The sequence below is a fragment of the Gallinula chloropus genome (genome assembly GCF_964237585.1).
Source record: "Gallinula chloropus genome assembly, chromosome: 2".
NCBI lineage: Eukaryota > Metazoa > Chordata > Aves > Gruiformes > Rallidae > Gallinula > Gallinula chloropus.
The window spans coordinates 112,076,262-112,103,820 of record NC_140086.1 but is presented as its reverse complement, the minus strand read 5'-3'; the positions used below and the strand labels follow the sequence as shown (position 1 = coordinate 112,103,820).

General features: G+C 46.7%; 1 protein-coding gene across 1 annotated transcript in view; it reads left to right on the top strand.

Moving 5' to 3' along the window:
- Positions 1 to 8,515: 8,515 nt before the first annotated feature.
- The window catches only part of TBX20 (T-box transcription factor 20), a gene marked incomplete at both ends in the record, with an annotated part of 36,072 nt that continues 17,028 nt past the window's right edge, over positions 8,516 to 27,559 (top strand). The window contains 6 exons of the mRNA XM_084260018.1: positions 8,516 to 8,642; positions 10,676 to 10,910; positions 12,303 to 12,467; positions 17,676 to 17,784; positions 23,447 to 23,605; positions 27,308 to 27,384. Coding sequence (XP_084116144.1) covers positions 8,516 to 8,642; positions 10,676 to 10,910; positions 12,303 to 12,467; positions 17,676 to 17,784; positions 23,447 to 23,605; positions 27,308 to 27,384 — 872 coding nt within the window. The remainder of the gene's footprint in view (positions 8,643 to 10,675; positions 10,911 to 12,302; positions 12,468 to 17,675; positions 17,785 to 23,446; positions 23,606 to 27,307; positions 27,385 to 27,559) is intronic.

The window sequence follows — 27,559 nt, the reverse complement described above, 5'->3', positions numbered from 1 at the left end:
GCTGAGCAAAACCAGAAAAGCATCCACTGTGAAGCTTTCGGAAAATGGCTGCCAGGGTTCTTTTTAATTCTTTCTGCCACTGGCCCTCAAAGCTAAACCTCGTTGTCTCTGGGTGTATTCCTGCTGCTGTACGTTCACAGAAGGAAAATACGCAGAGGTCAGCAGTTTCAACGGCAGTCTCTAATTTTAGGTTCTTTGCCTTGGATATTTTGGGACAAAGCTTTGGACACAACAAAAGAAGTGTCAAGGAACTATAAATCTAGATGAAGTAAGTAACACCCAAGGCATCTTGAACCAGAGACCCAAAACCAGAGATTTTTCTGTTTTAAAAAAAAGGGGGGGGGGTGGTGCATTTGCCAGAAAATGTTTTTTTCTTAGTTCTTGAGGTTTCTATCCTTCCCCACGCTTCCCGCTATTCCTATTTTCACATCACCATTGCAGGCAACTCTGGAATTCACCCACCTATCCAAGGCCTGCAAAAGACAAGGGACAAAACTGTCCTTTCTTTTAATGCACAGGTGATCATCTTGAGATTGAGTGTTGTGTAAAGTCTGGGGTTTTTTTTTAAATGGTCTATGAGATTTTTTTATTTAGCTGATTTTGTTCTAGTTATTTTTAATTGGCAATACATTGTTTAATTATGTCTTTCAAATACATCATGTTCAAAAAAGGTTTAAACTGCAAACAAAAGACTTATTTGCATAATCAAGCTCAAAAGTGCCTATTTATTACATAATTTTGAAAATTAAATCTGGAATACGAAAAATGTCAAGGAGGGTTGAAAGAATATTAAATTTAAACAGTGTCACATAAAGTGTCACTGATTAAAAAAGAAAGAAAGAAAGAAAGAAAGAAAGAAAGAAAGAAAGAAAGAAAGAAAGAAAGAAAGAAAGAAAGAAAGAAAAGAAAATAAATTAATGTTGTCCCAAGAGCTCAGATACATTTTCCAAGCAGTCCCACTACACAATCGCATCACTCAATAGCCAGAGATTTGCTTCAACCAACAAACCCCTGGAAACTGCAAACCCAAAAGTTCGGAAGGACCTCAATAGGTGATCAAAGGAGAGGGAGCCATCACCATTTTATGGTCTTCCAGGAACTGCTGTTCCATCTTCAAGTTGAAAGTCAAGAAGGAGCTCAGTCCTATCTCCCAGACATCAGACCTATCTCCCCGACAGATGAATAGACAGACGAACTTCTGCCTGGCAGGATGTGACAACTTCAAAAGCCGTGAACTAGAAAAGATTTTTCAGATGCTCTGGCAAACAGTTTCCACATCTCTGGCATACATTTTTAGATCTTTAGGATGAGCGCTGAAATACAGAGGTCTTGTTTTCCACTGAAATTTTGGTCCAAAGCAGTGGTTTTGGCTTACAGTAAATCTTGCGCTGTGGAAGATTGCAGGTTGCTTGTATTGATTCATGGAAGGCAACTAAGAAAAGCACCACTGGCCACGTTTAAATGCATGGTACTGCAGATGTATGTGTATAGATACATATACCCACACACACATATTTCCCATGTTGAATAACATTCCCTATAAGCAAGTCACAGTTTATGATTTATGAAATTTTGAAGAGAGTTCTGAAATGCTTTGTGTGCAAAGACACTGAAAATGCTTTTTATGTAAAGAACCCAGGCAAACAGATCTGTTTGCAAGCCATGGAAATGCAGTCCCCTCGTATGAAGTAGCCGGACTGTAACTAGGGCATTTTATATTCTCTTGTGAAGGAGCTTTCCTGAACCTATCCATCCCTCCCAGCAAATCAGCCTTTCTGCTTAGTTCTGCCAGCTAATTCGATGCCTGTTTCATCTAGCTCTGCAGAACAGGTGGAAGGACCTTGGTTTGAAGTTGAGCATAAACTGGATGTATAAAAGTAGAGTGTTGAAGCTCATGTGGCTTTTTGTAACACCGCTGACTATTCTTTTAAACCCCAAAATCCACAGCTGGTGCTTAGTCGCTGCAAGTGTGTGGTGTGTCTCATAGGTCTTGGCTCTTCTGGGTGCTGGTGGGGGTGACTTGTTTTGCTTTGGTTTTCAATTAGATAGTACTGGGAAAACTGACCAAGACACACTTGCTTGTTCATTAATTTAAACAAACAAACAAACAAACCTTTTTAAAAAAAGAAGTTTTATGACTTCTGGTATCTAAGATGTGAAAGGGGGCCTCGCTGCAAGGAGGCAGGAAGGGCCCGCTGCCTCTCGCTACCCCATCTTGCCATGGGGAACCCAACTTTGCTCGGCCCCACCCCCCACCCCCCCCCCGCAAGGAGGCGGGATGAGATGCTGTCCGGCCGCCTTGAAGCACCCCTCTTCCCAGGGGGTGCGAGCGCCTGTCCCCGGCGAGGGGAGGGAAGCTTGTCCCCGGCGGGGGTAGGCGCAGCATCGGTGGTCGCCAGCCCCTCAGCCCTTGCCTGCTCACTGCCTGCACTCGGGAAGGCGCAGGCAGCTGCGGAGCTGCCCTCGGGGAAACGCAGCCCGGCTGGTTACAACGTGCTGCCTGCCTGGGGAGAAGCAATCGCCTTGGATAACGACCTTCGGGGACGGTCGGGGTGCTAATCAGCTCAGGCTGGTAAATAAAAATGAAATGAAATGAAATATAAAATAAAATAAAATAAAATAAAATAAAATAAAATAAAATAAAATAAAATAACGTTTAGTGAGTCCGTTGCGGCTTTCTGAGTGGCTAATCTAAAAACCTAAGGAGATTCTGCAATATTTGAATTAAACGATCGGGGCCAGAGTCTTGTGCTGCTCGGTGGTGCTTCGAATTACAGCGTTAGGGGTCCGAACCCTCAGTGAAAAGTTCGTCAGCTTTTTAGCGACGGTTTTAAACCGGGGGGGCGGAAAAATAATAAAACCCTGTGGAGTAAACAAACTCGGATTACAATTATTGGTTTGTTGTTTGGGTTTTTGTTAATAAAAATTGTGATCGCTTTGATTAAGCCCAACCTTTATATGGAAATTACTGTGTGTTTTGTGCACGTGGAAAAGGGCGTTAAAATCTAATCGCACCCAGCTGGCGGTGCCCGACTCCTCTGTGTGTGTGTATTTATATATATATATATATTTATATATATATATATATTTTATATATATATATATATATATATACAGAGCCGCGGGTCTGAATAGGTGCGCGTACACGTACGGCCGGCGCCTGCCCTCACAGCGCTTGAGGCGTGTGTGCGGGCGGGCGCTCGTAACCTTGCACCAAAAGCGGATTTTACTTGGATGGTTTGGGAGCGGAGCTGGATGTGTTCAAGGATCCTGTCGGCTGCGGGAACCCCCGCGTGTCTGTCTGTCCTCTGTGTGTCCGTGTGTCGAGCTCTGCCGGGCCGTTTGGAGCTCTCCGCGGACAAAAGACGCCTCCCGCTCAGGAGTGCAGCAGCCTGCAAAGTGTGAATAATTTTCAGTGAGGAGTTACACTAAGTGGGAAAGCTTTTAGCACATTATCCGCTGGCAATTGGACTATAATCTAATTGTCAGCCCTCGGGTCTTAATAGAGCCTTTCTCTTTCCACCATCGGATTTGCATCTGGGAGATGCCTAATGGGTTTAAGATGCCTCGCATTTTGCTCCAATAAGCCACTTTCTCGGTGTAGGTGACATTGAGATGTTTTCGTTGTGAAATTGGATCCCGGGTACCTGGGCTCCTTGCCTTGCTGGCGCGGCTCTCTGTTCGCGGAGCGGTGGCGAGGATGGGGGGAGAGATGCCCCCTCCGCAGAAATAGCGCTGGGAACGGGGGATGGCTCCGAAACCGGGGAGCGCGAAGAGAGGGTGAATTCGGCAAAGAAAGCAGTATAATTAGATGCAGAAGGGGGGGGGGGGGAGGGTGTGAAGCCTGAAGGCAAAGCTGATACTCGCGTAAGGCTGCAGAGCCAGAGCCGGGGAACCCTGTAGCCATCGCTTTGTAAAAGCAGCGATACGCTCTCAGAACGAGAGCTCTTACGACCCTGCCCGAGCGAATAAACACAGGGTTTTTTTTACATTGAAAAAGCTGTTTTCATCTACGGGGGGGAAATAAGAAGATTTTTAACTCCTCCCCTCCCGAGGAGGTAATGCGCTCAAGCCAAAGGCAGCACCGCAGGTTACCTTGCAGCGGGCGGTGCGGGCTGAAGGGTCGGGCATCAGCTCCTGACAGCACCGGGCGAGAAGCAGTTGGGATGGGAAAGCGGCAGCGAGGGTCTCGACAGCGGCACCCCGCACCCGTAGGTTCCTAATTAAAGGGGGAGGGGGTGTGCGGGGAGTGTCTGTTCTCGCCCAGGTGACGGCTCCGGAGGGAAGACGGGGAAGTAAAGGAGGAGGAGGGATGGGATGCAAATGTCAGGTTATCCTAAGGGGCGGCCGGGGGAAGAGGGGGTGTCAGCTCAGTTCGGTGCTCTGCGGGGAAATTGCAGCCGGGTCGGTTTCGGGACACAGACCCACCGGTGCCGCCGCGGGATTGCGAAGAGATTTGTCTCTGTGGTGTGAAAAGGGCGGCGTGGGGGCTTTTCGGGAGGTGGAGGGGGTGCGGGCGGAGAGGAGAAAAAGAAAAAAACACTGGTGGCCCCTCCATCCCTGCGCGAAACAGTTGCTTAAAAACTGAGCGAGGTTCCCCGCCAGGTCCGCACCTCTTTCCGCACGCCTCACCCGCCGGCGGGGCAGCGCGGCCGCGCAAAAAGCGCGCAGGGTCAGAGATCATGTCACCCAAGCAAAGGCACACCTGAAATCATCCCTTCTGCCCGGCAGCACTCACGTTTTCTGGGGGGATGGTGGTGGGGCTGTAGTTCTGCAGTTTTATGTCCCTGGCGCGTCCTTCCCGACGTGATTTTGGCTAGGTGGGAAAAGGGCCGGAAAGAAGCGGTGTTCAACGTTTTCAGGGGTGTCCGTGCGCGTCTGTGTGTGTGTGCAAACTCGCTATTTGAAACCCGACAATGAAAGTGAGACCTAGTCCTGACTAAAGCTGGTAACTGAACGAGCGCAACGAGGTATGCGGCAACTACCCGCACGCTGCTTTTTGCCAGGGTACAAGACAGGAGCCCCTTTATGCAAAGGATGGAGGGGGGCGGAAGGTGTTTTGAAAGCATATCGAAGCCTAACGAATCGGCTTTGCCATGCCGGACTGACATAAGCGACAGACACCTGGATTTGCTAGGTAGAAAACAAACTCTGCGGCGTGGATGACGTGTTCTTTATATATGGATAAAGAAATAACGAAGGGTTTTATTTAATCGGGTTCATGCAAGGCAGCCGCCCTGCTCGGGTGCAGTTACAAAACTCTGCTCTGGGGACCGGGGACAGCCGCTCTGTGCCCTGCTGCGGCGGGGACGGGCGCTGGACACCTCGATGGTGACCGGCTCGCATCCCCCGGGGAGGGCGCGCAGGGGTTTATTAATTACATCCCCTTGATTGGGAAAGCAGAGAGGGGCCAAGAGCACTGGGGTGGCGGACTGTCCTCCCACACACCTCGGTGTCTGAAACTTCCCTCGTCCCCGAGGAGGGGCAGGGGCGGCAGAGCAGCCCAGAGGAGCCAGTCCCCCTCCTCTTCCCCACTCGGGTCCTCGAATCCGCGTGTCTCCCCGGCTCGGCCCCGGCGGGGGAGGGACTCGCAGAGAGGATTAGGCGGCCGGAGCCGTGCCTCATTCATTGCCCACGGGGGAGAGGGAGGGTGCTCTGGACGTCTAGACAAGGCTCGTTTCCTTATCGGAGGCGGAGCGAGGGGAAAACTAAGAAAATAAAGATTCTCGTGGGATAGAGCGAAAGCTTGTATGGCTTAACTGAGCCAAGAAGAGCAGCCATCCCGTGTGGACGGATCCCGTTTCAAATAAAACAAAACGAAGTCCCCGGTTTCTTTCCACCTCATGTTTTTCATCTCCAGGGTACGAGCAGCGAGTCGCAAGCCCCCAAGGCCAGTCCCTTTCCCAGGGGAGCAACCCCCTGACCGGAGGCGATAACCAGCCCCGTCCCCGCTCGCTCCACGGCCGAGCCGCGGCCTCGGTCTCTCCTGTCGCAGACGGAGCCGTTCCTTCAGCTCCTCTCCGCGCCCGGCCGCGCAGTGCCTCTCTCACCGTGCAGCGCTTTCCCCCGCCGGGGCTGAGTCCTTGCCTCCCCTCCCCCCGCCCCCCCCCCCAGCTAAAGGCAGTGACCGGTGACCCCTCGGGACTGGAAACCCCGCGGAGAGGCAAAGCAGAAAGGGGTCCCGGCTTTGCCGCAGCTCCCGTGGTTGAGCCGACACCCGCCTGTCGGTGTTTTCCAGCCAGGCACGGTCAGCACCGAAATACTGACCGCCGACCGCCGCCCCCTCCCCTGAACCCCGACGGGCCGGGCCCCTGCTAGGGACAGGTATGTTACGAGCTGGCTTGGCTGCTCGGGGACGCAGATAAGCAGCGGGGCAGGGAGAGGGTTGGGGTTTGGGGTTGGGTTTTTTTGTTTAGTTGTTTGGGGTTCTTTTCCTTCAGGATCTGCGCTGTTACTTCGACGGGGTCTTGGCATTTTATTCTCCTTATTTGCGCGGCGCATAGAGGAGGTAGGAAACCAGAGGGGAATTAGGCATCTCCACTCCCACCAGAGGAAGGGTGAAGGGAACGGTTCCCCAGGCTGTCTGTACCCTTCCTTGTCTTGCTTTTCAGGCAGGCCGGACCTCGCTTTTCAGGCCGGGCCAAAGCGACCGCAGGGCCGGGACCGAGGGACCCCCGTCCCTCCACGGCCGCCCCTCGTACGCCGGGAGCAGCCCAAAGGAGCGGGACTGTCCCGCGGAGAAAACGGGCTGCTAAAAGGACGGGTTTCCCTCGGAAAAAAGCGGTAAAGAGATGTAGGGACTTTTTGTTGGTTTGTTTTCTTGAGGTGGGTGTCCGGAGAATCGCTGGTGTCGTTTTCTCCGCGACAAGGTGCGACAGATACTTCGTGAGCTGACCTTGCCGCTGCAGGGTGTCCTGACTCCCCGGCTGCGGGGTTCGCTGGGCTCTTCCCTTGCGCCCCTCTCCTCCAGCTTACTCTTTAGGCAAAACAGCCGCCCCCCAGAGCACTGTGGGCCACTCTAAAATCCTTAACCTCCTGCCAAACACATCAGGCGCTTCTAAATGAGCGTCTTGCTTACGATAGAATATATATTTCTGTTCTATTCTATTCTATTCTATTCTATTCTATTCATCCCACCTATATATTCTAATGGCTAATTCAATTAATAAAAGCCGAAGCACGGTTGATTCTCTATCATTTCAAAGGGATAAGGCACTATTTGTGTCGCCCGCTTCACTGGCTGTGGTTGCAACAGGCAGCCAGGGTGACTCGGATAACGATTTCTCCATATTAATTAATGAAGTTTAGCAGGAATAGGAGTGGCACAGATCTGTACTTGACCTGAGGGGTAGTCCTTCCAGCTGTGTGTCTTGGCACAAGCCTGCGTATTAAAAGCTTTTTGGATTCTGTTTTGAGTTTAGAAGTTGGCACTTCAGAGAAGAGTAAAACAAAACAGAACAAAAAAGCGCGTCCTCTTTAGTCGTTTTCGCAATGAAATGTTTTCATATCTCTTTTTATTTAAAGGACTTTAGTTAGATTACCCGCTATTTTATTTACGGGAGGATGCTTACGTGATGTGTTTAAAGGAGTACCGGTGAGCAACCTACTTAAATCACCGTCTCTGGATAATCTGCTCATTGGCACCATCAGCCCGTCCTCGCTTTCTGTCTTAGGTGGTTGATCAATACCATCTAATTTGGTGGAGCCGATGAAACGGAGTTTCACGCACTGGCTTGGCCGGAACGGGAACCCCCAGCAAGGGTCTCACCTGGAGTCAGTCTGGGCGACGATGTTTGGGATTCGGTGCAGGAAAACCAAGTGCACCATCAGCCTTAAGGAACCTTTTGTCCCAGGAGAAGGCACACAACGACGAAACGGCTGCTTTAGAAGTTGTGGCCTTTTAAAATTTAAATTTTAAATAGAAAATCGACACAGACGTGCAGGAGGGAAAAAACCCCCCACCAACCCCTCGCAACAATTTATTTTCCTTCTTTCAACCATCTCTCTACCGATTTTTGCATCGACAAAGCAAATAGCCTAGGGACCTTCCCAGGAGCATCCCCGGGCGTGTGGCTTGCCCTCCCCGCCAGGACTTAGAGGAGCGGGGGGAAGCACCCCAAACCTCTCCCGCAAGCCGAGTTCTCGGCGGGGAGAGAGTCTGGGTTGCCTGAAGCGGGGTGGGGGGGCAGAGGCGGCGGGGAGCCCGTTCGAGGGCCGGCCGCCCCCTACCCACCCCGCGGGCGGGTAGAGCCCTCCCCTCCTCCTCCTCCTCCTTCCCGCCTCTCCCCCCCCCCGTCTCCTCCTCCGCGGCCGGGCCGGGGCCCTTGACGTGTCCCGCCGCCGATTGGCCGCCGGCCGATAGGATCTCCGCGGCCCCGCGTTAAGGCGGGGGAGCGCGCAGCGCTGGGTGCAGAGCGCTTCCCGTCCGTCCGGTGACCTCGCTCCGCTGTCCCCCCTCCCACCCGGTACTCCCGTCCGGGCAGCGCCCGCCGAGCCGCTTCTCCGCCGGGTGGCCATGGAGTACACGCCGCCCCCCAAGCCGCAGCTCTCCTCCCGGGCCAACGCCTTCTCCATCGCCGCCCTCATGTCGAGCGGCACCTCCAAGGACAAGGAGTCCCCCGAGAGTACCATCAAACCGCTGGGTGAGTGGGGACGGGGGTGCCCCGCGGGGGTCCGCGGGTGCGGAGCGGCCGCCTGTCCCCGGCGGAGCCCGCTGGCCGCTCGGGCTCGCCTTCCGCGGAGCTCCGGCGGCCGGCTTTCTCCCTGCCCGCGGGTTTTCCCCCTGTAGAAAGCAAAGCCGCACCGCGGAAGCCGGTTAAGCGTCTTTCATTACTCACCGTCGTTTTCAGGCGAGGCTGCTTGTAGCGTAATCCATTTTTTCGGAATTCCTCCAGCTTAAATTGCTCCGTCTATTTATCCGGTTCCGCCATTCGTAGAATAATCTCACGCCCTGAGGTAGTTAACGTTTCTCTTCGCTGCTACGAAGTGAACTTCTTAAATATTTATTGTGAATCATCTACGGGTTTAGAAGTCGAGTAAAGAGAATCTCCGGCATCGTGCCTAAGCTTACAAGGGGTAGTAAAACTTGTCTGTAGACACGGAAAAATCCCTTCGTTCCACAGCCACTCGGTGTAGGCTCATATAGGCTACATCGACCGGGAGGATTTTTATGGTAATTCCTCGCGTTTTTCGGCTAAGCAACTTTGCTTCTGTTCGTCTGCCTCGATTCAGATTCCTGAAAGCTCATAAAGGACATTAGCATCTTCCCTTCCTTCCCTCCCATTTCCGCGGCTTGCGGTCCTTGCACGGTATCCAAGAACTAGCAGAGAGCTTAAAAATATAATAAAAATACTTATTAAGTTTTCAGAGCGCCAGGGAACAAGATCACAGCCAAGCTTAAAGAAACTTAGAAAAGGCAGCTCCTTCAGCGTCTGCTCCATCTAGTCAACTGACTCCATAGGCTTCACATGGTTCAGGGGTTCATTGTAAACTTTATTTTTTAGTCTAGGCGATAACGTAGGCCGGGAATGTTGCGGTATTCCCGTTTGACATATTTACACGATCTTGTGTTAAACTTAACTGATCTTCTTACTATATTTTTTTTTCTGGAAACGCGTTCTCTATTTATTTCACTTTTTTAAAAAAAAAATATTTCCCCCACGCCATTTAATTAGAAATCGAAGGGAAACGCCTGCCCCTAACTCGGCTTTTATTATCCGGAGATGTGGGCGAATTTTTTGCCCGTAGTGGCAGGGCGCATTCCCGCGCCTCCCGTTTCTTGGCGGCGGATTCGTCCCCGCATCCCGGTATCGCGGCGCGGTGGAGGGACAGAGACGCTCGCAGCTCCGCTCCCTCCTACCCTCCCCTTCGGAGGGAGCTCCCAAAGCCTCCCGGCGGGAGCCAGCCGCGGCGGGCGGCCGGCGGCAGCTACCGCACTCGCGCAGCCAGCGCCTCGGCGCAGGTTGCGTGGCTGCACGGCAGCTCCCCTGGAGCCTGTTTCTCCAACGGAGTGTGTTCAGCCTCAGCAAACCGGCCGGGAGGCAGGGCAGACCCGGCTTTCCGGGTGGGTGAGCCCTCGCCCGGCGTTGAGTCAGCGTTATGAGCTCGCTTCCCCGCGGAGGAAGCGCGGAGCCTGCACGGGGAGCGCTCGGACTCTCGAGAGGCGCAATTTAGAAGCATCCTCCAGCGTGACCCCGGCCCTCGGCAGCCTCCCGGAGCCGAGCGTTCCTGTTTTAATGAGAGCTAGTGACCTTTCCTTGGAGACCCTCGGTTATCGGAGGAGAGGGGTGGGGGGGAGCGCACAGAACCCGCCCTGACCCTCCGCGCCCCGCGGAGCGGGCAATAGCCGGCCGGCGATGCGGCCGGGGCCGCGCTGCTCCCCGCCGCCTCCCGTGAGCATTCGGGTAGAGAGGCGCAGCTCCGGGCTCTTCCCGGAGCTAAATCGCCCAAAATCACCACCCTCACCCTCAAACGATGAGCTGACGACTAAAAAGAAAACCCAGCTCGGACCCGGGGGTGTGCTGGAGGGCTGCTGAACGATAAATGTTTGCTTGGTTTTCTTAAAATAGTTTTTTCAGAATTGTTTTTTCTCGTCGGTCTCCCTATCCTGGCTGAATCCCATCCTCTCTCTCTCTCTCTCTCTCTTCTTTTCTTCCTCCCCCACGGCACCCTGCAGAACAATTCGTCGAGAAATCCTCTTGCGCCCAGCCTTTGAGTGACTTGTCCAGCTTGGACCCTCACGGGGAATTCAGCACCAGTCCTTCGTCCCTCTGTACCGAGCCCCTCATCCCCACCACCCCCATCATCCCTAGCGAGGAGATGGCCAAAATCTCCTGCAGCCTGGAAACCAAAGAGCTCTGGGACAAGTTTCACGAGCTGGGTACCGAGATGATCATCACTAAATCCGGGAGGTAAGGCTGGGAGGCCTCGGGGGTCCTCTGGGAGTCTTCCTAAAAGTGGCCTCAAGGGAGGAGTGGGGGGGAAGTCAAACCACCCAGCCAAACAAAACCAATAAAAACCTCATAGTTTTTTTTTTTTTTTTTTTTTTTTTTTTTTGAGAAGAACACGGATGGGCTAAGGGGAGGGTGAAGCCGCCTAATTGCTTGCCACGCTGGTCAGTAGCCCCTCGGCGGGCTCAGCCCGGCGCTGCGGTGCGCGGAGCCCCGTGGGGGGCAGCGGGAGAGGCGACTGGCTGAATCAACCCCGGGGGAGACGGGGGGAGCGAAGTGGCGACGGTTCCGGCGGCTGGGTGAAAATGTTAATGTTTCCCCTAACATGTTGGTTGAACAGCTCCTTCGTGCCATGCGGTGTCTTTGCGGGGCTGGGTTGGTACGGACGCAGGGAGATGCGGGGTCGCGGGGGATTAATTCGGCCGCCCGTAATTGGTTCGAGTTGCTTTTCTCTCGGTCGCAAATCATGTGTGAAAAGAATCCCAGGCGCTCTTGTCACCTCAAACTATGCCGTTTCTTGGGGTTTGGGTCAGGCAAATGCAGTCTGCGGGAGCCAAATGTCTTGTCGGGATTTGTAATCCGTAAAATCACTTGTTATTAATATTGTTCCCTGATGATTTAGTTTTTCCTCACTAGAGAGCTCTATCTGAATGTGTTTTTATTAAATATATTTGTGTATATATTTATAATTTAAAAGTACGTTTAAAATCTGCAAATTTGCATAAAAAATTCCAAACAGTTCAAAGTTATTTATTTCTGGTCTACGGCATAACCTCAGAAAGTTTAAAGTTGCATTTTGTCAAAATTTAAGCTAAGAAAGGAAAGGTTTTAGTTTTGAAAATTCCTCTCAGAAACACTATGCGGGGGCTTAAAAGAAAGCGCATCTAAAATATGTGATAATTTTAACATAAATGATTTATTCAGTATTTCCCTAACAGCAGTATGGATCCCCCCCCCCTCCCCCCTCCCAATACCCCAAACAAAACGAAAACCACCCCCCCAAAAGAAACCCACTTGTGTTTCTAAGGAGATATGTGCCTTAGGTACAGTTACTTTCTGAAATCGTTGTGTACTTTTATCTAGTAGACGAAAGTACATTTCTCCTTTGTCACTGTTATAATTTTTCTTGCTTTTTGCTTTCCAAAAATCGTTCTGATTTCAAGCTGCTCTTTCTGTGCATGTTTGAGAGATGCACAGAACCCAAACTCTCTCCTGCTGAAGCCGAAGCAATAGATGCTTTTTTTTTTCTTCCTTCCCGAGCGATTTAAACATACTTGTTTCAGCAGCTTTTCAGAAGCTCGCTTGTTTTTGTCCTCCATCCCGTATTCATTTTCTGATTTGCCTTTATTTCAGGAGAATGTTTCCTACGATCAGGGTTTCCTTCTCGGGAGTGGATCCTGAAGCCAAGTACATCGTGTTAATGGATATAGTTCCCGTGGACAATAAGAGATATAGATATGCCTACCACAGGTCTTCCTGGTTAGTGGCTGGAAAAGCTGACCCTCCTCTCCCTGCGAGGTTTGTAGATTTTACTATTGGCTTTTCTTTACTTTTTTCCTTCTTTTTCTTTTTTTTTTTTTTCCTTCAAGCAGTGCCTACTATTAACCTTTCCCCGTGGTTCACAAACAGTGCTCTGCTCAGCAAAGTTGATTTGCAAAACTCTGGTTAATTTCTGTGATGCAGAATCGGGCCTCAAATGTCTGCTTGAGGCTTGATTTATACTGAATTCAATATATATATATATATATATATATATAAAGTTTGCCTCAGTTCAGATAAGAAGGCTTTAAAAGAAAAAAAAAAAAAAGATTTGTCCCTCGGGTTTGTGCCCTCCTCCTACACCCTCCTCCCAGCCCACACCCCCGCATTTGACCTCATAATTTAAAGCAATCCAGGCACCACAAGGCATGTAAAAATACTATGTTACAGTTTGATGCTGTTTATGCTTGAAATGATATTATTTCTTGATGACATGTCCAGCGTTTGCTAACCGATGATTTTACTTTTGTGTTCAGTTCCCCTTAGAGAGTGAGGAAAGTACAGATCAGTTCTGCAGCACAGAGACTTTATTATATTTTGTTTTAGAAATCATGATGTTTTCTGAGAAGTTAGAGGGGGAAAAAAATGTCCCTCCCTCCTCTATAGAGGAAAAAAAATTGCAGTAGAAAAATAACTTCTAAAACAATAATGACTGACTCCTTTCAGCACTGGGAAACTGAGGCTGCAACGCTAGGCTGTGCGGTAGGAAGGCACTTCAGTGGGGATGCACACTTCATCGTATTCAGCCCAGCACTTCAGTACATACTTAATTCCCTGCGTCCAGTAAGGCTGAAGCACATGTCGAATGGCTTTGCTGAGTCAGAGCTGGAGATATGGAAATAACGTGGATGCCTCTCTGGCTTCAAAGAAACTTTTCTCGCAGAGGGCTCTGCGCAGACACACAGATCTGCTCCAGGTGGCTTTGCCCGGGGTTAAAAACTCATTACAAAGACAGAAATTGGAAGCAAAACACAAGAAATGTAAGCACATTTTTGTGTGTGTGTGTGAAAGCGTGGGGACCAAATCCTGCACACTTTCCTCATATAAATAGTTTGCCTGAAATCTTGCTGACTGCTGATCTCTGGAAGGCGGCTCAGGGAAGTAAACAAACAAAAAGTGCATGCAGAGAAGCTGTGATTAAAGACAGCAACCTAGGAGTTATGTTGGCTTTGTTTTCATGGCCAAAAACTCCTTCTTGCAATGTGGTTAACGTCTAAGGGCTTCATTTGACGTATTGTAATGGGCACTGATCAAAACCCAAAGAAAAAAATACGGATCCTGCTCCAAAAGAGTCAGCATCAAAAGAAGAAATGAGAAGGACAGAAATGGTTTTAAGGCAGGGTTGTCCCCTTCCTATTTTTCTGTTCAAGTGCCTTTTGGGCTACCTTTAAATAGATTGCCAGTTCATGCTATCTGGCATAGGCAAGTTCACTGAGGAAATGCAGGAGTACAAACCAAGAGATTCATCCTTGGAATAATTAACAACTGCCCTACTGGCTGTTTTAGAGCTGAGGTCAAACCTTCTTGGAGTTAAATACTCATTATCATTGTACTGTTGTAGCTCTTTAAAGTCCCCACCAGGTCAGTGCCCCTATGTGCAAATGTATACCCATGCTGTTTTCATTTTCAGGATGGTTTGCCCCTGTGTTCCAACACGTACCTTTGCTGTTTTGCTTCCAGGACACTTAGCCAAAAGATCACTGATCATGCATGGATTACTTTTTCTTTGCATGGACAGAACTCACATATCCATTTACAAAATTTCACCTCCTGACACTCCTGTCTGGTGAGGAAAAGGATGTCAGGGGGTTCAGCATGTCAGTGTTTGTACTGCTAGTGCTTTACCCTGGAGTGTTAATGCATCTTCTGAGGTGAGAGGCTTCGGTCTTGCTGGAACAGATAAATAGTAGTACCCCTCCCGTCTTGGAACGGGTTTGGTCCTGCTACAGTAACAGGAGCCCTTAATGAAGTTATGATTTCTTGTCCTCAAAATGCATGGTTTTAGCTCTCCTTGCTTGAAGACTGTCAGTGAGGGGTGTATGTGTGCTTAGCGTCTGGGTGCCGGTACCAAGGTGCTAACTTGCCGTGTGCATCAGCATCTGCATCTGTGTAGGCACAAGGGCATCAGGGGAATTATTCAGGAGTCACGTTATGCATGGGTGTAAGACTTTGCAGGATGAAACCCGTTACATGTTCTGCTCTTTCCATTGCAAAAATAACTTTAAATGCTAAGACACTGCGTGGATTTTTTGTTGTTGTTTTTTTTTTTTTTTTCTTCCCCAAATTAATAAGTATTCTATAATTCTGTTTGAAAGATTAGCCCTTCAGGGAACTTTCTGCAAAACCCAGTTTTATCCCTGTCTTCCTGCTGTCAACATTTAAGACAAGTTTATGTTGTAATGAACACTTGAATAAAAATACTTTTCAGAGAGTCTTTTGTAAATCTTCTAAAGTGCTATCTGGGGATAGAATTCCTATGTGATATTTCATGTTTCGTCTTCCAAATTGCAAAGACTGTGTGAAACATCAGTTTAATAAGTTTCAGCATGTACCTTTATTTGCTCTCCTTCCTTTTTAATCTCCTTTCTTTCACTCAATAGTCTGCTTATTTTTTTTTTAAAGGTATTTGGCAACAATAATTTGTTTAGCAAAGTTACAGTGATTGCACACTGTGTAGGAAACCTTAAAAAAAATTGTTGCACTTTGCAAATTATTTGAGATGTTAAGGTAATTAAAAGCAGCATGTCTAGGGCTTGTAGGACCAGACCAACTGTTAAACTAAATGAGAGAGGTGTTGCATTCCAAAATATGCAAGGAGGAAGCAGCGCCCGAACCTTGCATATATCATGAAACACTATACACTGCAGAGAAAATTCACAACCTAATATGGCTCCTAAAGCCTTTGAATTGGAGCAAGCAGCCCCTCACATCTGGCTGGCCTTAAGGAGTGGAGCTTGTGAGAACTTCTAGGGGAGCCTCGTGCGCTGTGCTGGAATGTTTATTTCTCTAACCTTCTCGCTTGGGCGTCCTCGTGGTCTCGTTGACTTCCACTTCAGAGGGCGATACATCTAGTTTCGGATCCCTCTTCTACCCTCAGAGGCGTAGAAGCTCAGGCTGTAGGAGAAATGTGCGAATAGGTGTAGGTCACCACATGTTGCGATGGGATCCATGGTGTGTAGCAAATCAGTAAAGCAAAGCCAGGTTGATGAATGCATTTATGTAACCGAGATTCAGGTGCCCATCCTTTGATGACTTTCCCGTTAGCGCTCCGCTAACATCCAGGCACTTTGTAGCTCGAGAGCAGTGCCAAGCCAGTAAACGCCCACGGTGCAGAACGATTGCACTCAGCTTTGAGACACGTGAAGATCTTTGTTCATTCCCAGCACATATTTGAAATAGTTTGGCTTTTTGGTCCCAATTAACCAAACCTTACTGAGCCTGACGCTCTCTGATTGCGGTAAACATTATTAGCTATCCAGGCATTTAAAAATTAGGAGTCAGCCTTAAAAAAAAATAAAAATAAACCAACCAGAAAATAACAAGACTGTCTGAAAAGTTGGGAGACACTTTTAGGGCACTTTTTGTTTTGCCTTGTCCAATTCAGAGCTCTAAAGACTGAGATTTTTCAGGTTTTTACAGGAAGACAAAGTTAACATTTTAATAAGAAGTAAAATTCTTTAGACATAACAGAATTCTAGGCCTTTGGTTTTCAGATACATCATGACTTTTCATGAACCTCACAAGGCAATCAGCAAAGTCGATAGCAGCCAGGATGCCTGTATGCTAGGGATACTTTATTGCTACAGGAACCCTGGCTCAGCATCCCTCCTGCGGACGCAGCTATACCAGCCAAGCTGTGCCGCAGATTAATGTAAGGAAAACATCCTGAATGTCTGAAGTGAGCTGTGCTGGTAAAACTTTAGTTTCACTGTGTCTTGGGGTTTCTGCTGGCAAAAACAGAGAATGCAGAATCAAGTCTCTTTCCTCTTTGAGCAACAGAGTTGTGCTCCCTGGAGTTTTTTGTACAAGCATTCCTTGATTAGGGATCAGTGTAGTCTATCAGAGAGTTATGCCCCACCTCTTAGTCATTTTTTGCTTAACCAAAACTGTAATTCAATGGAAGGAAAAAAAAAAAAAGAAAAAGAAAAGAAACTTATCTTTCTAACCCAGCATCTCAGTGTTGTCCTGCTCATCTAACGGAAGAAATCCACCCATGTGCCCAAAGACATCACCCAAAATGGGTGTCAGGCCCCTCCGTGACTGATAACCAACACTGACAGAAGCAGGACAGGTCCAGTTTGCACTAGCTGGAGATGTAGTTCAGCTCTTTAATCACCTATCAGAAAAGAAGTGAGTTAAATGATTTTTGACAATAAATTATCCCTATAAAAGCATTGTTTTTAAATAGCACTTGAAGTTAGTCTAGTCATAATGTGCATATCGCCCTGTCTACATGTCTTCTGTGCTTCCTTTTCTTCTGCTTAATTTCCCAAGTGGCAGATTGTTAATTACAGAGCTGCAATTAATTTTTTTCATGTCAGACCACTGTGCTGGACTGCAGCCTTCAACCTCTTATAAACAGACGTCACTGCAGCTAATGTGTGATCTAGTGCAGGTTAAAATCATTATCACGGCTTAATGTTACATATAAAGAAAAATGCATTTTTATCTGCATTCCCCCATTATCTCTCTAATGACACCATGTTTTTTCTCTCAGAGCTGTAGTCGTTATTTTAAGTGCTTGTTAGTACAGCTGTGGGGAAAGACATGATCAATTTTTCATTTGGGAAAAGGCACAGCAGCGAATGTTAGTTAATGTCTCCATTTCAGATAACCAGATAAAATAATAGGTATGGTGAGAGAGCAATCTAGCACTTGGACATGGGATTCTTCATTACGCTGCGGTGAATTAAACAACTCATCTGCTTTGCTGCCTTTCATTAATGGTTGTAATTCAGGCGTTCGTTAATTTGGGGGAGACGGTGTGTGTCTTTTTCGAGCAGCAGCTCTATATTACCCTAAGCTCTCAGGAAATCCCTGAAAACACCACGTATTCCTAAAGCAAAACATTACAGGCTTTTTAATTTCATACAGAAGCAGTGACTGTGCACGAGCCAAGAGTGTGAGGTTTACTTTACTATTATTACTTTTCTTTTATGAGCAGGCCTTTTCCCTGTGTATTTTTAGGTTGTACGTGCACCCTGACTCCCCATTCACCGGAGAGCAACTGCTGAAGCAGATGGTGTCCTTTGAAAAAGTCAAACTCACCAACAACGAGCTGGATCAGCACGGCCATGTGAGTAGATCTACTGGTGGGAAAAGGTAGAGGAAGCCCCGCTGCAGGGGAATCGCTCGCCTGTGCCACAGGGCTAAACCTGTGGGAGACAGACCGTGGTGGGGAAAGACTGCCGTGGTCCCCACCTTACACCTCTCTTGGCTGGCACATCGTAGTGCTGTAGAGGAGGACTCTGCATGAAACTGAAATGGGTTGGGTTTTAATCTCTGTTGTAGGAGAACAGGTGACTTCAGAAGTCAGGGGTTGTTTTGTTTTTAATTTCATAAGGTAGAGCCCAGGCCAATATAAATGCTCAGATTATGCCCCTTTCTGCCGTCAGAGGCAGAGCATTCTTTGGGGACAGGTTCAGTGTGGAGTTGAGCATCAAAGTGAGGGAGAGAAGGGAAGCAGGCGGGCCTTTTTGTCATGCTTCTGCCTGCATTTCATTGTCACTTGGCAGTACACTCTGCTGTGTGCACCGGCCAGCAAGCTCACACACTTTTGCATGTGTACTCGGAAGCTGCATCTCATCACAGACAACCTCTCAGGATTAGGTCCATCAGTAAGAGCTCCTGTACTTCCAGACTCCATGCAACATTGACGCGGGTCAGCAGCAAATACTAATGTGATGACAACACAAGGGCTATCAAACTAAAAAAATAAGTGCACCCCAGTTGCCCTTGAAATAGCCGTAGGCTTCCAGCAAGTCAAGGTGCCACAGGGTGGACTTGGGCCTCTAAAGCAAACAGATAGCAGGTCTGATTGGCACTGGTTTATTGTCACAAGCCCTGAGGCTGGAAGTTGGTAAATAGGATGCAGAGATGCTGGCCATTAGCTCCCACTGTGCTCCATCAGCAGGGGCAACTCCTTTAGCTACCTGACTCTCTAACAGTAAGTGGTAAGGAAAAGTGTCATCTGTCCTGTCCATTCCCAAAAAGGGACTGTGAAGTGCATGAATGGCTTGGTAGCACCTCCAAATTGCAAAGGAAGAGTTAAAATTCTTGTCTCTGGGCTCGGTAGTTCACCTGAGGAAAGCTGAAGGAGCAGGGGGATGAATCGGAGAGGGTTGTTGGCTGAGAACAGGGCAGTTCAGAGAAAAAAAATAATATAAATAGAGTGTTAGTAAATGAGATGTTGGGAAGAGAGGAGTGATTTTGAACTCTGAAGCATGTGTAGGGATAATAACCTGTAAAGCTAAATAATTGTGGCATATGTGGTGTCAGAAATCCTTCCCCTGGTGTGCTGTTTATTCCCTTTTCAGACAGCGTGAGACAGTGGCCACTTGTCTGAACCATGGTCTGTGCAAATGCTTGAAAGACAATTTTTTGCTTATTTCAAGACCTAAGAATTGAACCATGATCTATGATTCTCTAAAACACATCCTGGAAAAAAAACCTGCAGTGACAATAGTTAAAAACCAAACCAAAAGAAAGCCCAGATAGACGCCTCAGTATCGTTCTTTTGTAAAGATCCATCTGTGGCTATATTTTTCTTCTTGAATCAGGTTCCCACTGTTGTCCCTTCCTGACTAGTGGAGAATGTATTTCTCCCTCCCACCCCCTCTTTTATTTCATAATCTGTAGAAGGGCAAAGCTGAAGATTTGTGGGCTCTATCACCGAGTGATGATAGAGCAGTATACGTGCGCATTTAAAAAGAAGCATTTTTCATCATAACAGGGGCCATGTGTGCCTCTAATAAAGGGCTCGCAGCAGTATATTGCAAGCTAGTTAGGAGCGGTGCAGTTCCCAGAAGCCCAGACGAGCATAAAAAAGAAGTAGGGCTGAGAAGCTGTCGGGAACAGAGACATGTGACAGAGCAAGAAGACGTAATCGTCTCGAATGCAGGCAGTGGGGTGGGAGAAAATGATCCGTAGCATTTTGAGATGCGGCTTCCCGGTTAACTTTCCAAGAAGTGGCAGAGATGGATCTCATTGATTATGCAAAGGCTTTGGGCGGCCAAAGTTGATGGAAAGTTTTGCATGTTCAGTTAAGAATAAGCCCCAAAGGCTTGATCTGGTGTTGAGATTTGCCTGACAGGTGTGTTACACCTTCACGGAGCACTCCCATTTTAATATTTTGTGGTTTGTTATGTTCCAAATTAGGGTGTCAGGTTTAGTGTGCTGCCTCACTGGAGCTATGTAAATACTGTTGTTAGATGCTCAGTAGAAGCAGCAGCTAAGAGAAGGGGAGAATCAAAATGTCTCCTGAAATCTCTCCCTTCAGTTTGAAAAAACCCTTCTTGACTGACAAGATCCTTTTGACCTGCTAAAATCCTAATTACGTTTGATAACGTGGGTTGGTTCCTGATGAGGTTTTTAATGACCTAAAAGACACCTTTAAATACTAGTTTTAGTTAGGGAAGCTGAATCCAACCTGATTCCAGTTTGTTCTAGCTGCTTGCTTTCTCCATCCTCCAGAAGACAGTTTTGGTTGTTAAGGTAATTGTGGTGTTTTATTTGTAGGATGGTTCATTTCCTGAAAAGGAATCTGAAGAGAAGAGAGGCATTTATGTTTGCTCTACCATTTGTTTGTTTTCTCTTCTTCTGAGACTTTTGGAGTTGGCAAGCATCCCTGCTTGTGTATCTTCAGCAGCATGCATAACCCCATAGCTATGTACATATTCGCCCCAAGCATCAGGCAGGAGTCTTATCTCTGTGTGCATGACATACAGCTTGCTCCATGGAAACACTTTCAGATATCTTTACCAGAGGAAGGAAATGGGTCCTGTCTCTGGATTATTACGGCCAAGCGAGTAATTCCCGTTTTTCTGTTTGTGGAACATTTGTGAACATGGGGGTCTGGGTTTTTTTTTTTATTGTTGTGGTTTTGTTTTTCTCCCAGATTTCTGGTTGTGTTTTTCATAGAGACTGCTTCTTTTTGTTGCGCTTAGTTGGGGTGACATCGTTTCTGTGTTATGATGAGGTGAACCATGACTGTATACATTATTGTAATTGCTTTTCTGGCATTTATGATAGCAAAACTCACACACATGGATGTTTGCAAAAGCAAACACAAAGGTGTGAACATGGCCAGCAAGAAACTGTGAAAGCTGGGGTTTCAGAATAGCCACTAAGATCTATGCCCAGATTTGTGTTTGGGGTTTTTTTAAGGTCAACCTGGCAGAAATTAGGAAACTCCAAGCTTTTAGAAAGCCATCTTTGCTTGGCAACACTCTTCTTCGGTGAATGTGGAAGCCGCATTCACAGCATAGTTCCCAAATTCAAAGCCACCTCAGGGATTTTGCAGCTGGCATCCAGATTGCCTCTGACGACCGGTCTTGTAGTCAGTGGGAACCAGATGCCTACAAACCTGCCTGACCTTACAGCAAGCAGGATCCTGTAAGGACAGATCCTGGTCATCTTGCCTGCTGCAGGCTGTCAGCACGAAGGCAGATGGGATACCTGGGAGGCTGTGACCTGGCTGTACTGCCAGTAAGCATGTGCCGCAGGACGGCCCTAAGTATACATATACATGCACCTGATGTTTCTCTCTGGGCACCCTGGCATGAGTACCGTGGAGCAAAAATCATCAGGGATTTTCTACCATGCAGCAAGGGGACTGCTTGGACTTTGAGACCAACTTTGGTGGCTACTCCGTGAGGTACACCTTGTGTATCTCACTCATTCAGGCTGTTTGGATGGCCCTAACAGAGCAAGTTGCACAGATATTAAGGGGTATCTTTGTGTAGTATCCTGCCGACTTTAAAATCAGCGTGTACTGCAACATCAGCAGATGGTGTGGGGATGCAGATGGAGCACTACTTACACAGATCTTCATGAAAAGGAAATAGTGACCTTAACATTGGCTATGAGTTTCTGTGACATCCTGGCTACATTTGCTACTTGTTTTGTACCTGGATGGCCTGACTTGCTGCTGGTGGGAACGTGCAGGCTAGAGGATGTTATTCACGTGCATGTTTGGTTTTGGAAAGCTTTCATAAAGGATTACGTGGTCTTGTTTGAGAAATGGAGTTTCTTTATCACAATTTGCATTCCCAGAGGAGTGAAAGGAAAGGGCATGTGTGGGGGCTGCTCCATCACAGCTTTTTCCTCCTTCCGCTCGGCTGCTGCTCAGATGTAGTGTCTTGGTGCAGATACCACAGCCATGAAAGGCAATGGGAAGATCTGTGGGCCAACCCCTCAGTAAGATCATCACCATCCATGTGCTGTCCTTTAAAATGTCTCTTCCAGCTGCTTAGAGCAGCCCAAGTGACTAGGCTGGTAAGGCAAAATTTTACAAAGAGAGGGAAACGTGCTAACGTGTTAACGGCAAGGTCAACGGCCAGTATGTGTGTGCATATATAAAATGGTGAAGTGATGTGTGGAAGGACCACAGTCTGTAAAAGCGAAAGTGGAATGTTTTCAGGATGCTGGTTCCACATCATGTCCCCATCAGAATGATGGATCCCCATTCCCATCAGAGGAGAGTAATGACTTTCCTCTCTATATATACCCCCTGCAAAGTCACAGCATGAATCTTAGCAATATATGGCCCTGAAAGAGCAGTGAAGAAAGAGCCATGACAAAGCTGTCTCTATGGTCTCCACTCCCATGCAATGTGCAACCTCTCCAACTGACCGAGTTAGCATGAAATACTGCACCACTTCTGCTGTGTTTCAGCTGAAGCTAAGGCTTCCCAAGGAATGCACATTAGCTTTTCCAGATGTACAGAGCTAGCTGTAATGTCGTTATGGCCCCTGCAAAATAGAACCACCCACACCATTGCCAATTTCGTCTTGTGACTGTGATTATATCCAAAACAAGGACTGGTGTGAGCAGAGCTCTGTATTTAATTCTTACATTGTAATACTGTGGTCAGAGGCAGCCAAACAGGCCTGCAGCCAGAGGTAGCTGAAGCAAGTGGGGCTCTCGGTTTGACGCCAGTGAATGTTGAAATTGGTTAGTTGGTACATCAAGTTTAGAATTATTTTGGGAGCCCGTAAACATTTATTAATAAGGAAAAATGTCAGAACGTGGTCATTTGGGGGTTCTTTACTGGTTTCCCTCCTTGTTCTCATTTTTGGTAGCCTGTGGTGAAGAGTGTTGATGAAGTAGGTTGCTCTAAAGGTTTCATCGAATCATAGAGTATTTTGAGATGGAAGGGACTCGTAAGAGTCATCAGGTCCAACTTCCTCCTCCTTGGTTTAGTCAGCCAGTTTAGAGTGCTGCTGGTGGTAGCTTTGCAGTTGGATTTTACTACTTTTTTCAGGGTTTTGGGTTGTTTATTTTTTTTTTGAGGGGTTCCTTGCTGATTTCATTTCACACCTGCACATTTTTGCAAGTGTGGATTCTTGGCCAGGAGGTTTCAGAAGTTCAATATTTACAGGTGCAGCTGACACCTGCAAACTGGGGCACATGCTACCAGTAATGAATTCTTTATGTAAAACACCTCACCTGTAGGAACAGGTACTTACCCTTCCAAAAAAATGTGTGTGCTCATCAGTGGTGTAGGAGTGAAAGGAAACTAGTTCCTGGGATGCTTGCTTTTCCACCTTCAATTTCTGGAACTGCCCAAAGGAGCTGGAGAGGTGGTTCTGAAAATCAGCCCCCAGTTGGTTAGATTTTGGATGTCTCCCCTGCAGTGTTAATTAGATTTCCCCTTACCTCCCTGCCATGGATTCAGAGCCTTGGAGGGTCCTGTTAACCTTCCTCTCAGGACACTGCCTTACCACTCTTTATTGCAGATCATCTTGAACTCCATGCACAAGTACCAGCCAAGGGTCCACATCATTAAGAAGAAGGATCACACGGCTTCTTTGCTAAATCTGAAGTCGGAAGAGTTCAGGACGTTTATTTTCCCAGAGACAGTTTTTACTGCTGTTACCGCCTACCAGAATCAATTGGTGAGTACAGTTGCTAATTTCCATGGATTTAACTAAATCCCACCCTTTTCCCCAATCTAAAGTGGGGAATTTCCTGATCTAACTTACCTTTCCATGCCAATGTCTGTAGTGACTGTGCCTAACCTATTTCATATTCGGGAGTAATTCTTACATGTATGGGTAGTACTACTAACTTCAAAGGGATGTAGGGATTATTCATGGGAGTAGAGATGACATGAAAGAGGCTTTCATTTGTCTTCCCTTCTGTCTATACGACGCTGTTTGCATATTACCATTTATTCCTTTTCTAATTATAGCTCATTAAGGAACTGTTCGTATTTGCAGTGAACTTTCATGCCATGAGCTATTTAGCTGAGAGATATTCTGGTTTGCACATGATGATTTCATGGGCTTAAAAAGTTGACTAATTAAGCTGTAAGGCTCAAACGTAAGGGAAATCACTCGGAGATATGCTTTTCAGAGGCTGCCCAGATTACATCCAGATGTCTGAATTTCAATTTGCATGCCAGTGAATGATATATACAAAATGGAGGAGATCATAACAATGGATTGCTAATGAGTAATTTTAGGAAGTATATAAACAATTGGAGAACAGAGACTCTGCCCAACAGTGGATAAGGCTTTAATATTTTAAGTCAGTGGAAATATGCTGTTGGCTTCAGTGTGATTCAGTGTGTTTTAAAGGCTTAACGACTATGGAACTTGAAAAAAAAAAAAACAAGCACAAAATCTCTTTCCTTCTTTAATTCCCCCCAAGTCCAGACAAATGTAGGTACTGTACAAACATGTAGGCAGGTAGCGTCACAGAGCCAGTGTACCTGATGGTTTATTTAAAGAAGTCTGTGTTTCTTAATATGAAGCAAAAGTAATTGATTTCTAAATGACATGAATAAAATAAACCTACTGCCTATGGGGTCAAAGAAGCTGTGAAGGTAATAGTGGTAGTATGAAGTTGGTCTTTACGACGGACCCCACATCCAGTTTTAAGGCTTTAATAGCAGAACGATTTTTAAAGTCAGGTTTGTGTCTGCGTGCCACAGAAAATGCATTCAGCACCTGGAAGTAGCAAGAATATAATGTTTGGACAGGTGGTTAGACTTTTCCACATAACTTTCTGTAGAAACCAGCAAAATAGCAACAGGCAGAAAACCAGCTAAGCTTAGAATTTATTTCTGTAGGATAGAATTGTGTTTACTGATGATGTTTACACCTGAGATGCTTCTAAACTAACCTTCCCAAGGCACATACATTGAGTCCTGGAAAATTTCTCAATGGAACATCTCTGGAACCCCTGGAGGTTGATGCTGTCATTTTATTTATGACTAATGAAAATGGAGCCTTTTTTCATTTTTGCCATTTCTTTCAGAACTGTTTTAAGGAGGGGTTGATTACATTTCTGGAGGTTATTAGATAAAAGCTAAATACATTACACTTTCAACAAACTATCTCATAATTTAAGATTTAAAGGGCGTGCATTTATTTAAAGTCAAACCACTGCCACAGAGTTGAATTGTAGGTCAGATTTCATTTTAAAATGCTTTCTAGCAGATGTTCTCTGATTGTTTGTGAGACAGTCTCTCAGGAAAAATATGGCCATAAATGATTGTGAATCTCATCTGGCTTTGGTGGATACAAAAAGTTTCTCTTGTGATGTCATACAGAATATTTAATATTAAGTAAATGGAAGTTTGATTGGCTCAAGAGATGAATAGACCTCCATATTATTCTGCAGTGCAGTTGGTTTGGTGTGTTGGTGATCTAAATCCATGGAACTAGTTAGACCTTGTCTTTTCTCAAGCGAGTTTTGAGAATGCTGCCATAAAAATGTTCATTGTACATGAGGCACTAACCTGTCACTCTCTGTGACGTCACCATGAGTCAAGTGTTTGCTTGGGAGTAGAATGAGACTATTATGAACTTGCTGAGCTGTTGCAAGGTCCTGTGACAAGGCCATTGTTCAAGGTAGTTTCCACCAGTTGTACCTGCATGATGAGACAGCCAGTGCTGAGGTCCCTTGCTGTTTGACCAGCCTATAGTAACAACTGGTGAGCTACAGTATCTTCTACGTAGTGCCTCAAAGCGAGGACCTTCCTCAGGGGCTTTGCCTGTGCAACATTGGGCAGGGAAGGCAGCAGCCCAGGAGTGCAGTGAGTTTCCCATGGTGGCAGAGCAGACACATGGCAGCCACGGGAGCAGCTGCTTGGTGCATCGTTCACACACTGCAGACCAGTAATTAAATATACAGATTTTGCCCTCGTGAGCCTCTTCCCCCCTCTCTGTGTTTCCCTTCCAGAAAGTCTCTTTCCCAGATTGAAGTTTGGTTCGGTTGTCCCTTTTCTTTTTCTTTTTCATTTTAAATTCTTTTTATTATTATTATTATTTTGGAGGAGAAACCAGCCTATTCTGAAATACCTTTGTTTGATGAGATCATTCGATTGTTTGGGGATTTGGAAAAAATCATTCATTCTGAGTCTTGAGGGCCAGCTATTAAAAATGAGGTTGTGGCCTCTTCAGTACAGGCTTTTTTTTTTTTTTTTTTTTTTTTTTTCTTCAGGAACATCAGGCTGATGTAGCTGCTCAGTATGAAATGCTGAGAGCTGTTGATTTTCATGGGTTTCAGCTAGAGTTGGTGACATTCACTGACTTGCAGGACAGGTCCTTGTCCCTCATCAAGCTCTAACTCTCATTTACAGTTTTATTTGCAATTCCCAGAAGTACAACTGGAAAATCTGAATAGTATGATGATCTCTCAGTTTTTATTCACCATGGCTCATTTGGCTGGACTGTTAGAAAATTTCCCAAGGGCAAATGTGTATTTTTTTTTTTCTCACTCCCAGAAAATATCAGGTGAATCCACCACCTATGCCTGAAAAGTTCCACTGCTAAGTTAAGGGAAGCCCAGATGCTTTGGGGCAGACAGACTCATGATCAGTGGGTTGCTCTGGCAGAATGGAAAGGCTGACAGGATGCACTTGGCAGATGTGTAGCTACATTTGAAGAAGGGAGGAGAGTTTTGGCTGTAAGATCCCTGTTTTTCTATGACTGTTACGGTTTTAATGGTGTTACTCCTTTACCTCAGGTTCTGTCACTTTAAACCTGAGGTCTGCCCTCATTTTTCCTCCCCCCTCCCCTTCCTCAGCCTTTTTCCATCCAAGAACAGTTAAAATACCCCTATGAGATGGGTGGTAGGTCTGGCTGAGGGCATTTGCACTCCAGTATAAAAAAAAAATAAAAAAGAAAGAAAAGAAAACCCCAAAGAAAGAAAAAAAAGAGGTGGGGCTGAACTGAATCAATGTTTTCAGGCTCCTAGTTGGGGCTCACGTTAGTTGATGCTCAGCTTCCCCATAGAGGCTCGGAGGTTAGCAGGGTGCTGTGTGTTGCTCGTGGAAAAGACAACCTGATTCATGCTGTTAAAGTATTTGGAAGCAGAAATGCTTTAGGTGGGTGGATTCCTCCTGTTCTGGGTAATGTGAAGGCTGAGCCCACTGTGCCCTTTGGTCTTTCCGCTGCCATGCATTTAATATACCCTGGTTTGCCTCCCCAGCTTTTCAGCATCTCAAGAGTAACATGCACACACACACATACATGAGGAGCAGGGATAAAATTAGCAGTGAAGTCAGGAGGATGGATTGGTTAACACTTTGTACACTGCAATACCTTAACACTATATTCATGTTGCATTGCTCTTTTCTGTGTTTCCAGATAACCAAGTTGAAAATTGACAGCAACCCTTTTGCTAAAGGATTCCGGGACTCTTCCAGACTCACTGATATCGAGAGGTAATGGGGACTTTCTGTTTACTTTCCATGTAGATAAGATAAAGAGAAGAGAGAGTTTGTAGGAAAAGCATCCTTTCAACTCCTGAGAAGCTGTGCATTTTAGCGTTATCTTGTTGCATATAGCAAGCCTCCTCCACCTCCTTTAGAAATACTTACAAACTTTATGAAGAAAGAG